General features: G+C 39.8%; 1 protein-coding gene across 1 annotated transcript; it reads right to left on the bottom strand.

Moving 5' to 3' along the window:
* On the bottom strand, nucleotides 1–6,475 carry LOC144707470 (uncharacterized). Its single transcript, XM_078580589.1, has 7 exons — nucleotides 6,006–6,475; nucleotides 4,961–5,101; nucleotides 4,504–4,869; nucleotides 3,480–3,725; nucleotides 2,683–2,775; nucleotides 1,916–2,116; nucleotides 1–1,073 (listed from the first exon to the last, which is right to left on the bottom strand). The coding sequence occupies exons 1-7, from the start codon at nucleotides 6,366–6,368 to the stop codon at nucleotides 858–860; spliced, it is 1,626 nt and encodes a 541-aa protein (XP_078436715.1). The 5' UTR covers nucleotides 6,369–6,475; the 3' UTR covers nucleotides 1–857.
* Nucleotides 6,476–13,007: the final 6,532 nt, after the last annotated feature.

Genomic DNA, 13,007 nt, shown 5'->3' with positions numbered 1-13,007 from the left:
GGTGCACTCTCCCTTAAATACATATCGTCAACTTTACAACTGGTAATATTAACAATTTTACTATACAATAGGAGAGATATGGAGATGGAAAAATAAAATACATGGATCAAGTGTGGGATTTCAGAGGGATAAGAGGTCAATAGAGAGAGAGAATTGAGGTTGATATACAGTTATTCTATTTACATGCATACATTCTAGACTGAAAGAGAGAAATGAGGTCAGAAAGCAAAGATGGGAAGGAGGATAAAGAGATGATGGAAAGGAAGGAACAGATGGACAAGAGAGATAAAATATGGGAAGGAAGAATGAAAACAGAGAAAGAGAAGATGGGAAGTGGAGAGAGAAAAAAAACATGTGGAGGGAGAGAAAGAGAGAAGATGGAAAAGAGAGAAGATGGGAGGGAGAGAGAGAGAGAGAGAGAGAGAGAGAGAGAAGATGGGAAGGAGAGAGAGAGAGAGAGAAAAGACGGGAAGGAGAGAGAGAGAGAGAGAGAGAGAGAGAGAGAAGATGGGAAGGAGAGAGAGAAGATGGAAAGGGGAGAGAGAGAGAGAAGATGGGAAGGAGAGAGAGAGAGAGAGAGAGAGAGAGAGAGGATGGCAAGGGGAGAGAGAGAGAGAGAGAAGATGGCAAGGAGAGAGAGAGGGAGGAGGGGAGGGAGAGAGAGAGAGAGAAGATGGCAAGGGGAGAGAGAGGGAAGATGGGAAGAGGAGAGAGAGAGGGAAGATGGCAAGGAGAGAGAGAGAGAGGTGTTCAGAGAGATAGAGATATATATATATATATATACATATATATATATATATATAGAGAGAGAGAGAGAGAGAGAGAGAGAGAGAGAGAGAAGTGGGGTGGGGAGAGGGTTAGCAACGGGCTGGGCGATCATAGAGGGGAGGGAGAGAGGGGCAGTACTCATTCATGTGAGGGTAGGGCTCGAGTGTGTTGTACAAGGGGAGCTCCATGCGATACGTACCCCGAATCTGGCAGAAGGGCAGAACCTCCCCATCCCCCTCCACACACCACCCCGGCAGCCGCGTCTTGTCGTCTTCAAACAACTTCAGCGTGTACGCGTCCTTAATCTGTAACCACCGGCCATGCCGACGAGGAAGTCATTGGATGGATGGATGGATGAAAATGGATCAATGGATGGATGGTGAACATGGATCACTGGATGGATCGATGGATGGATAAATGGATGAACATGGATCAATGGATGGATGGATGGATGGATGAACATGGATTGATGGATTGATGGATTGATGGATGAACATGGATTGATGGATGGATGGATGGATGAATGAACATGGATGGATGGATGGATGGATGAATGAACATGGATGGATGGATGGATGGATGAATGAACATGGATGGATGGATGGATGGAAAAATGGATGAACATGGATGAAAGTACAGATGGTTGAACATATGACCCAATAATCAGACCAGTGGATGACCGAACAGATGGACGGATGGATGAATGGACAAATAGAAGGACAGATAATCGGAACAATGGATGATTGGACAGATGGATGGACGTGCAGATACCGGATGAAAGGATGATAAGATTGATGACCTGACAGACGGAGGGATGGAGGAATGGATGGACAGATTAACGGGCAAATCGATTATCGGAAAAATGGATGATTGGACAGTCAAATGACATAATGACGGGCCGACGGACGGCTGGATGAGATGATGGATGGATATTTAGGTAGATACAGCAATATAGATATTCATAGATAGGGATGGAGGGAGATGGACTGATTGATGGATGGGGACCGGCGGACGAACAAACAGAGGGATTGACGGATGAACCAACAAAAGAACATGAACTGACACATGGATGGATGGCTAAATGGATGGTTGGATAGATACACCGATAGATGTTTAGATGGATAAATAGGTAGGGAGAGAGAAATACCGTGAATTCGGTGACCTGGATGGAGCTGGCAAGAGAGCCAAAGAGGCCAGCTTCCTTGTACATCTCAAGAACATATGCAATGCATGAAACTGACTTCCCATCAGAGTAGACCCACTCATCCAGCTCAGGGATTGTCAACAATTTGTCAAACGACATCCCTCGCTTCCCCGTCTCCACTAGAATATCTGGCAGACTCAGAGCCTGGACAAAAAATAAAGAATTCAAAGTCTCTTTCAAACTTTCCTAATGCATTCTGCCACGATAATAATCAAGGAACAACAGTAAGTTCACAGAAAATCAGCGTCAGATACAACTTTGCCAAAACTAAGACAGGCTCCATCTTGAAAATACAGAAAACTAGATCCAGATTTCGCTGATCTGAGTTTTACAAGTCAATGGGCCATCTGGCAGGCTGAGCCCTTGAAAAGGAAAAAAGGAAATTGTGTTCTAAGTTTTTTGAAAGCTGTGTTTCCATGGCAAACCAAAACTTTTTTTTCTTGAATTAAAAACCATAATTTATTTTACCCCATATTTATGCACAAAAAACATGTCGAAAGAAGTTCTCATCCAATTATCGCTCATTTTTTTGAATTAAAAGGAAACGAACCAAGGAAAAACAGCAACCATATCCCATATTTCTCAATTGGCATTTTTCAACCTTCAGTAGGCATTATTTGCATGAGGAAAAATGAGCCGACATGCTTTTCATAATAATCGATTTGACATAGGAAAATTCACTGGTCAAAATTTTTTAAATAGTTACAAACCTCAGTCCCAAGCCTCTTATTTAGAGCCTCTTCCCAAAGATTAGGAGCATAAGTAGGCTGGAGGTGGTTCCACATGGTCATTACGGAGGCGACCTACAATTAGAGATGAAGAGAGTAAGTTTTACGTCTGAAATCAACAAATAATAAATCAAAAAAAGCGAGAAATTGTTTCAATCTTTGAAGAGGTATCAAGAAATACTTCAATCGTAGAAAACAAAAAAGATCGAGAAACACTTCAATCGGGGAATACTTTTTCTTTTCTCCTCAGATATAGGTCCTCTTTCTAGATATGAAGGGATCAATTCCTCAATGATTATAAAATATTGTTAGGTTGCTGATAAAATTAGTTGGGGGATGTTGGCGACCTAAACATAACACTGAAAGCCTTTTATTGGTAAGCTAATTTCCCAAAAGTCTAAAGCATTTCAAAAACTGCGAAGGAAAAAATAGCTATGAAGAAAATTAAAATCACAAAATCTAAGCAATAATTATGAAAGCATTTAAGTCATAAAGGTTATCCCATTTCCATCTATACAAGCTGGGTGCACTTGATTGGCAAGAAGGAAAATTATAATAAGCAATTATATACAGTGGCCACAAAGAAATATTGTAACACGATTTCAATCTGAATATAGGAAAAATAGAAATATAGAACTACCAATGAAGTTAGTGTAAAGTTGTACCAACAATCCAAATCGTTTATGAAGGGAGAAGCTAAACTATGTTTCATCTTGAATATAGGAAGATTATGAATCAAAAAATACAAAAAATAGTTCAGTTCATTGTAGCCCAGTTACCAATTGTCCATTGAGCGGCGAAGGGTAGTTGCCTTCTATAGTATCTATCCAACTGAAGATCAAATTGTGGTAGCCGTACGGTTTCCCTGACATGCTTCTGGCATATTCCCATGCAGCTGTTTCATTGAACTTGGCACGCATATCAGGATGCAGAGGAAGCAGCGCAATTTGGGGATTGGAATCGTCCTTGTTCAGCTCAAAATCCCACCATTCTTCCCATGGCAGTATGGCGATAACGTCTTCTCCCTACACGTAGATGTGCAATTTCATCAACATCGTGATTGCACTTAGCCACGTTCAATTGTAAAATTTCTCAAATTACGGAAATGTCATGAAAGAGAAACTCCCAAATCGTGAAATAAACAATAACTAACAAAGGGAGAGGAGCTGTTAGGATCCCCATACCCTGACCCGAGTTTTTCCATCTTTTTTCGAAGATTAATATCCTTTAGACACAAGTACCTGATACAAACCTTCATTTCGATTTGTATCAGACAGGGGGCAAAGGAGAGGTCAAATGGAAAAGGTGGGGATTGACCAGGGCCAACCAGCCTGAAGTGGTGTTGAAGTAGAGATGATCACAAGAGATGAGGATCACAGAGGATGAGATGAGACCAAGAGATAACTTCAATCTTCTTGTATGCCATCCTAAGGGCATGGCTTCCATTTTTAAAAGGAAACATACATGAAGGGAAATAACCAGAATGCCTTTAATGGGCTATAATGCCAAAGGAGCGGGAGGCAGGGTCATATGAGTAACCCTCCATGAGTAGTTCCTACATGTCAACTATCCCATTTCCAGAAACGTCTTCACCAAGGTTCAAATTTAGAACAACGTCCAGATTGGCTTAATTGACAATTACTCAAATCAAGTAAATATCATGAAAAAACAATATATATACTAACCAACAATTAACATAGGATCAATATTAGACTTACGTCGAAAATGGTTGAATCAATGCCAAAAAATGTGCATTTATTCACTCTGCAATGCGAAACTAGATTTGATTTAAAAGAGACTAACCTGCTCGTTTTCATTCCCTGACTCTCCAACCCAGAGTTTCCCCTCACTGTCTCTCAAACAAACAGCAGAATGACCAGCGTAGGAACCGGTAACCCATTTCTCCAACGTTTCGAAACCACCCCATCGGCCACGGATCTTTGACAGAAGAAGAAGGTCCCCAGAATGTATATCGTCAACACTAACGTTCGTCACCCATGGCTGGGGTCGAACCTTGAAAGACGCACCCATGTGTTTCTCAAGGAAGGCGAGGTTCGAATTCTCCCCCCATTTGGTGTTAGTAAACAAGGGGAACACATCCCAAAGAGCTCGAAGAGTTCCCAGCATTCCTGACCCCATCAAGAAGATGGAAATTCCATTGTGTTTCACCTAATTTGAACAGTTGGGTGAAAAGATGATATTTTGATGATCCCAGAAGGAAAACGAAGAGATTTTTAAGTTGTTCGACAGGATAGCTTACATATTCATACTCAGCTTTTCCTTCCCATGTGCTAATCTCCAAGGTATGCTCCCGGGAAATAAAATAGTAGTCCCACGTTACCCGGTATGGTGTGGCAAAAATGTAAATATCCATACATGTCCAGCTGTGCGGCTTGCTGGTCTACAATGTTTACGGATGAAGCAGTTAATAAGATGATCTCAAGAAACATAAGACCCTACTCAAAGGCATCAATAGGAATACTAAAAATAGTTGACAGGGTTGATAAACAGAGAAATAGGAGGGAAGAAATACTTCATAACCTTTACTTCAACAGATGATAAAAAAAAACAAAGCCTTCTAGAGAAGCAGAAATTATGGAACAAGGAAAATGACAATGAAGACTTCCATTCCGCGAATAAAATACTCTCTATTTCTTTTTCTATTCTTATATCTAGGACGCCCATCTTGAAACTAAATATTGATGAATGGAATAAGAATATGCAATATAGATGAATCTTAATTAATAAAAATAGGATTCTCAGCCAACAAGCACATCATGAAGGCAAATAGTGCATCGCAAAGAATATAATACTTCCACATGAAAGAAGAAAAATGCAAATAATTTGCAAAAAGGGATGAAATCAAACCAGTGATAAATTAGAAAATTTATTCCCTGAGAAATAGCGAAGCGGAAAACATCAAATTTCTTAGAGAATACAAACAAAGGTCCTATAGAAATAATTCTTTGTACACCTGCCAACTTCTATCAACTTTGCTGGCTGAGCACAACACGAAATTCAAAAATGAAAAGTGGAGGCCTTTTTTTTATTATTCTTCCAAAAACAATGTCAAATAGCCGTTTAAAAATTGTTTAGGATCATTAAATAGGATGGTCTCAAGCAGACAAATGACTAAAAAATCAAGCAAAATCATTATAGGAGCACTGTTCAGGCTGAGAAAAGAGTTCTGGTGGAAAAAGTTCCCAAGAAAAACTCTCCATTAACATCAAAATAATAAACAGAGATTAAAATTCGAAGATCTAACACTTTTGAAAATTTTGAAGAAACAAGTGGAGAATACTAACCTGGAGATGAACAGTTCCCCCGCCGAATTCCGACCCGCTCTTATTGTTAAATTCCAGCCAAGCAGTAGTATTGTAGAAACACGCTCCCTTCCACCGCAGGTGAGACTCCGGATCAGATCTATTGGCGAAGCCCACAAAAGACGGCAGCAGATCAGCAGCGCCGTGCAATCTCGTCAGAATCGGCCACGCGATCCGATGAGGAAGAAGTGGCAGCAGATCATACGGATAGTAGGGCAAAACCGGCAGCCCAAAAACATCACCGTCGTAGCAATTCGAAATCAAATAAGGCGCGATCAAGAACAACACAGGTAGACCGAAGAACAGGAGAGAAATATACATCAGAAACTTCGAAATCTTCGCCATGACAGATGGATTGAAGATCTCTGATCTGATTTTTCGTCGAATTTCTTCCTTGATTTTTCTTGATTTTTCCTTCTTCTTTACTTCATCTTCGCCATGACTGATACGGCAAGAACTCCAACCGTTAAAAGCTCAGCTCCGAACCGGTCCGGTCTGGCCGGTTCAAACCGGGCCATCTCGGCCGCCTGTTCGATCTCAATCGGACGGTCCAGATCAACTCAAATATATACAATTTAAAAACAATATATTAAGACACGAAAAAATAGTTGAGAGACGTGGCCAATGCTTAGCCACAAGGATGTAGTGACATTATCTTGTCATGAAAAATAAAAATATTGATTAAGGTTCTCATGGATAACTTCAAACCATAGGATATTTTAAAATATATGGAGTTCAAGTTGATAAGTATATCCATTTTAAGTTGGAAGATCCTATTTTTCATCCAACTTGGCATTGTTTTATTCAACCCGAAACATGTTTATTAATTACAAATTACTTTGTAGGGTAAATTTTGTGTTCTTAAAATATCTTTAATTGGTCCAAGTTTGCAGCCTAATCTTACTTTAATGACAACAGCTCCAACCGTTAAAAGCTCAGTGCCAAAGCGGCTCGGTCCGGCCGGTTCAAACCGGGCCATCTCGGCAGCCTGTTTCATCTCAATTGGACGGTCCAGATCAACTGAAATCTATACAACTTTTTTAAATAATATTAAGAGTTAAAAAATAGTTGAGAGATGTGGCCAATGTTTACCCACAAGGATGTAGTAACGTGTAGGGTGCTACCACTGGTACTTTCGTTTCAAGGTTTGGTTGACATTTTCTTGTCCTAAAAAATATAAATATGGATTAAATTTTTATTGGATAACTTCAACCATTGGTAATTTTAAAATATGTGGGGTTCATGTTGATAAGTGCGTGATGGTGTGTCCGTTTTAAATCCAACAATCCCATTTTTTATCCAACTTGGCAGAGTTTTGTTGGACCTAAAACGTGTTTATTCATTATAATTTCCTATTCGGGTTAAGTTTTTTGTTCATCAAATTTTGGTAATGGGTCCAAGTTTGCAGCCTAATCTTACTTTAATGTCAACAGCTCCAACCATTCAAACCTCAGCGCCGAAGCGGCCCAGTCCTGGCAGTTCAAACTGGGCCATTTCGGCCGGCTATTTGAGCTCAATTGGACGGTCCAGATCACTCAAATGTATACAGTTTTTTAAAAAATATTAAGAGTTAAAAAATAATTGAGAGATGTGGCTTATGCTTAGCCATGAGGATGTAGTGACGTGTAGGGTTCTACCGCTGGTATTTTCGTTTCAAGGTTTGGTTGACATTATCCTGTCCTAAAAAATAAAAACCTGGATTAAGCTTTTATTGGATAACTTCAACCAATCGTTATGTTAAAATATCTGGAGTTTAGGTTGATAAGTGGTGATGGTATATACATTTTAAGTTAGACGATCCCGTATGTCATCCAACTTGGCATACTTTTATTGGTCCCCAAATGTCTTTATTCATTAAAATTTCATTTTTGGGGTAAATTTTGTGTGCATAAAATATCTTTAATAGGTCCAAGTTTGCAGCCCAATCTTAGTTTAATGTCTCTAAGCATATTTGATTATGATTTACACAACAATGCAAAAAAATCAGAACTAAATACATGGATATAACTATTTTTGTATCAAACATAGTGAATGTTGTTATTTCAATCATCCTATGAGTATACATCAGCTAACATTTGATTTTTGTATGGTCTGATTTCTATATTGGGAGAAAAGAATAAAATGGTATCAAATTATTTCTATGGCTCAAAATGAAGGAATTCTGTTCAAATACTAATGCAAAGTGTTGATGATCGAGTGTGCAAACCATTTGCTTTTTAGCTTTTAATCATGGTGGATATTAGGATAGTATCCAGGATATGGGGGAGTTCTTACATATAAGATACAATATCATATAAGATGGAGCCCTTGGGATATAGTTATCCTAGTCTGATTCCTTTGTGCAGTCATCATAGTCATATCCACAGGTGGCCTACTTAGTAATCCTCATTTAATTTGTTTGTGCACATTTCACGAGTTTCACAATTAGTCAAATATATTGTTAACTTTACGTTTGATTTCCCCATCAATGATATACCATATCCCAATGGTGGATTATATAGGCCTAAACAGGGGATAATAAAATTAATAATCAACGCATACTATAAAAAATAACTAAACTTGCTTCGACAACAAGAAGCCCCTTACTTTTACTATTTTTTTTGCTTTATTTGTAATTATTTTTCTTTTTAATTTTTTAAGCGGTGAATGATACACATATAAAAAGTAAATGCCTTTATTTGTAAAATCAACGAACTATTCATCAAATAAAAGTCCCTTCTATAATTTATCCCATGCTAATGAGAAAGATAAGAAAAATATTGAGAAGACGTTGAAGAAAATCAAAGAAGGGGGTGAGAAGAAAATGGTAAAATGAAGGAATAATATAAAAAGGCCGATAATAGAAAAAACATGGTGGTAAAGGATACCTTGACTAATTAGGGATAGTGGGAACAGAGGAGTTCATATAGGGATGAGGAACAAGTGGGTGAAATGGTGTAAGGTAAGTTAGGGAAAATGGGTGAAGAGAATATATATATAAGTTCCAAAGATACTTTTAAATAGCTGAAGGAATGGCAATTCTTTTATCTAAAACTGGAAGAAATACAGATCCTTAACCCAGAATAAGACAGCTAATTGGTAGCCAAGAAACATAAGTAGGATCAATTTGTTGAAGATGGTGGAGAACTGGGGGTTCACACAAGTCACTATAGTCCTTCCACCATTATGTCTGTTCTACCACTCTATAAAATACCAATCTCCACTGAGGAATCATCCAAATATTTAAAATCATAGTTTAAATCATCTAAAATATGTTCATGATCTGCCATAAGAGCCTAACCTCTCTACACATACTCTTATGTTTAAATATATCTGTTCGGCATGACATACTTTAAGTGTCAGGGACGTGGCCATAGAGCCTCCCAGTACCCTTCCCGAGCTCTACATATAGGACAAGAGTCTATGGAAGGTGAACCTATCTTGGAAGAACAACCGATCGACGAAGAAGAATGTACGATAGATAACTATGTGGTAGATGAATTCGTGCACGAAGATGGGTTGGTGAGCTTCATTGGCATCATTGACTGCCCACCATCCCTTCCTCGTCGTGATCCATCTATATCAGTTAGGGGAATTGTTCGATGCAACCTTACCCAACCATCCACTGATAATTCCGCTTTGAGGACATCCATATTTTACACTTATTTTAAGATTGCTGATAAGATGTGCAAGACGATCGTAGACAATGGTTGTTGTATCAATGCCGTATCCGATGTTATGACTTCATGTTTGGGATTACCATTGATTGATCATCCTCATCCTTATTATGTATCTTGGATCGATGCTACATCGATCCCTATGAAGAATCAATGTCTCCTTCCTCTAAAAGTCCAATCGTACGAGGAAGAAGTATTATGTGATGTGTTACCATGAAGGTAGGAAGCATTATCCTCTATCGCCCATGGTTATATGATAATGATGTACTTTCGGTAGGAGTAACACTTGTTCGTTCCTCTATTAGGGTAAGAAAATTACATGGCACCCATATACACACAACCCACAGAAACCTTCACCGAAATCCACGTCATTAGGTCTATGCATTCTGAACGGGCGCCAATTTCAGAAGGAGATAGATAGTGAGATGTCTATTTGTCTAGCCATGATTCCCGATCATTCCTCTGAGAATTCCTAGCCCCCACCATCGGAGGTTTCTCAATTACTAGCTGAATTTGAGAGCGTCTTCCCCGAGGATTTACCCAATGATCTACCACCTATGCGTGAGATTCAGCATGCCATTGATTTCATTCCCGGATCATCCTTACCAAATCTTCCCCATTATTGTATGAATCCTACGCAATATAAGGAACTTCAGCGTCAAATCCAAGAGCTCTTGGACAAGGGATTTATTTAGGAGAAGCCTTAGCCCATGCGCTGTACCTGCACTGTTGGCTCCCAAAAAGGATGGGAGTTGGCGCATGTGTATTGATAGTAGAGCCATTAACAAGATCACCGTTAAGTATAGGTTTCCCATCCCTCGCATTGATGATATGTTCGATATGATGGCTGGTTCAAATTTTTTCTCAAAAATTGATCTAAAAAGTGGTTATCATCAAGTCCGAATCCATCCATGAGATGAGTGAAAAACTACATTTAAAATCAAGGATGGCTTATATGAGTGGAAAGTCATGCCTTTTGGCTTGTCGAATTCTCACAGTACCTTCCAGCGTCTAATGAACCACATCCTTAGACCATTCATAGGAAACTTTGTTGTGGTTTATTTTGATGATATACTCATTTATAGTAAATCCAGGAATGATCACGTCCACCACCTACGCCTAGTTTGTGAAGTTCTAAAGGCCGAACAATTATATGCCCATCCAAAAAAATGTTCATTTCTTGTTGATTATGTCTCATTCCTTGGCTTTATCTTATCGGCACAAGGTGTATCCGTAGATCCAGCAAAAATAGTTGCCATAACCCTATGGCCGACTCCAAGAAATGTCCATGATGTTCATTGTTTCCATGGTTTAGTAACCTTCTATCGACGCTTCATTTCTAACTTCAGTACCATTATGGCACCCATGACCAAATACCTAAAGGGTAATCATTTTGAGTGGACCGTATTAGCACAGAAATCCTTTGACGATATAAAGCTTAAGATGACACAAGCACCCATCCTACGTTTACCCGATATTAGTAAGGTATTTGAGATCGCTTGTGATGCGTCAGGATTAGGAATTCGAGGAGCGTTGAGTCAGGAGAATCATCCCATCGCCTTCTTTAGTGAAAAATTGAATGATGCCAAGCTCAAATACTCTACTTATGATAAAGAATTCTATGCCACTATTCAATCCCTACGTCACTGGCGACATTATTTGCTCTCTAAAAAATTCATTCTCTATTCCCACCATGAAGGCATTGAAGTATCCCCATTCCCAGCAGAAGTTAAATCCTAGGCATGTTAGATGGGTCGAATACATTCAATCGTACCCTTTTGTCCTAAAGCATAAGAGAGGCATCGAGAACAGGGTCGCCGATGCTTTAAGTAGATGCCTCCACCTTGTGAATGTCATGAAAATTGAGGTAATTGGCTTTGATCAAATAAAGGATCTTTATAACGATTGTCCGGACTTCATGCCTATTATCCTGTCCTTGGGAAAATACCCTAAACCGAAAACCCAAGACTATATTCAAGAAGAGGGATTCATATTCTACGACCGCCGTCTATGCATCCCACAGACTTCTCTTAGAGACTTCCTTGTTTGGGAAACACACGCCGGAGGCCTAAGTGGTCACTTTGGGTGAGATAAGACGATTGCCACTATAGAGCATAAATTCTTTTGGCCTTCCCTAAAACAAGACGTTGCAAATATTGTATCCCAATGTCGTGTATGTGCTCTTGCTAAATAGGTAAAACAAAACACGGGTCTCTATACTCCCCTATCGGTCCCTCATAAACCTTGGGATGACGTGAGCATCAACTTCGTTCTAGGACTTCCGAGAACTCTCAAGCGTCATGATTCCATCATGGTTGTCGTAGATCGTTTTTCTAAAATGGCCCATTTCATTCCATGTTTTAAAACTTCTGATGCTTCTCATGTTGCTCAACTCTACTTTAACAAAGTTGTCCGCCTACATGGACTTCCAAAGAGTATTGTATCGGACAGAGATGCCAGATTCACTAGCTACTTTTGGAAGACCCTTTGGCACCTCTTAGGGACTAAACTCAAATTTTCTATGGCTTTTCATCCCCAAACTGACGGTCAGACTGAGGTCGTTAATTGAAGTCTTGGCAATCTATTACGATCATTGGTTGGGAACAACCTCAAATCTTGGGATATTATCATTTCGCGCGCCAAGTTTGCCTACAATGCATCTGTCAATCGTACCACTAGCATGAGTCCTTTTGGAATTGTTCATGGTCACCCACCTCGTAAGCCTACCGACCTAATACCCATGTTGTCACATGCTAGAGTCTCACACGATGGTCAATCATTTGCAAATCATATTAGAAGTCTACATGAGGACATTCATCAGCGCATCATGAGTAGCAACACATCATACAAACAGACTGCAGATTTACACCGTCGTTTTCGCGAGTTTAATGAAGGTGACATGGTGATGGTGAGGGTAAGGCCAGAGAGATTTTCTGCCAAACGGGCTACCAAGCTTTATGCTCATAGTGGCGGGCCGTTCCCAATCCTCAAGCGAGTTGGGGAAAATGCCTATGCCGTCGGTATACCCTCTACATGGGGGATAAGCACTACTTTCAACATTTCGAATTTGGTCGCATTTGAAGCCCCACATCTCTCGTCTAATGACCAATCCCTCCCATGGACCTTCCGATAAGCGAGTTTGACTTGTCCACCCCTCCTTCATTACCTACTGACTCGGAAGAGAACATCGAGGCTATACTGGATGAGGTAATCACTTTCACCGAGGGTGGGACGATGCGGAAGTTTCTTGTTCGTTGGCAGGGCAAACCATCAACGGACGACACGTGGATTGCGGAAGAGGACATGGCTCGCCTTCGTCCAGACCTGC

Source organism: Wolffia australiana, chromosome 9 (genome assembly GCF_029677425.1).
Source record: "Wolffia australiana isolate 7733 chromosome 9, ASM2967742v1".
In the NCBI taxonomy this organism is placed as follows: domain Eukaryota; kingdom Viridiplantae; phylum Streptophyta; class Magnoliopsida; order Alismatales; family Araceae; genus Wolffia; species Wolffia australiana.
The sequence above is the reverse complement of the archived record's forward strand: the minus strand, read 5'-3'. Positions and strand labels throughout refer to the sequence as shown.

Excerpts from the sequence above, each read along its gene's own strand:
- LOC144707470 (XM_078580589.1), bottom strand. The coding sequence starts at position 6,368 with ATGGCGAAGATTTCGAAGTTTCTGATGTATATTTCTCTCCTGTTCTTC. Across the intron at positions 2,776-3,479 it reads CGCCGCTCAATGGACAATTG|GTCGCCTCCGTAATGACCAT; the intron begins GTAACTGGGCTA and ends CTCTAATTGTAG. Across the intron at positions 2,117-2,682 it reads ATAAGAGGCTTGGGACTGAG|GCTCTGAGTCTGCCAGATAT; the intron begins GTTTGTAACTAT and ends TTTTTTGTCCAG.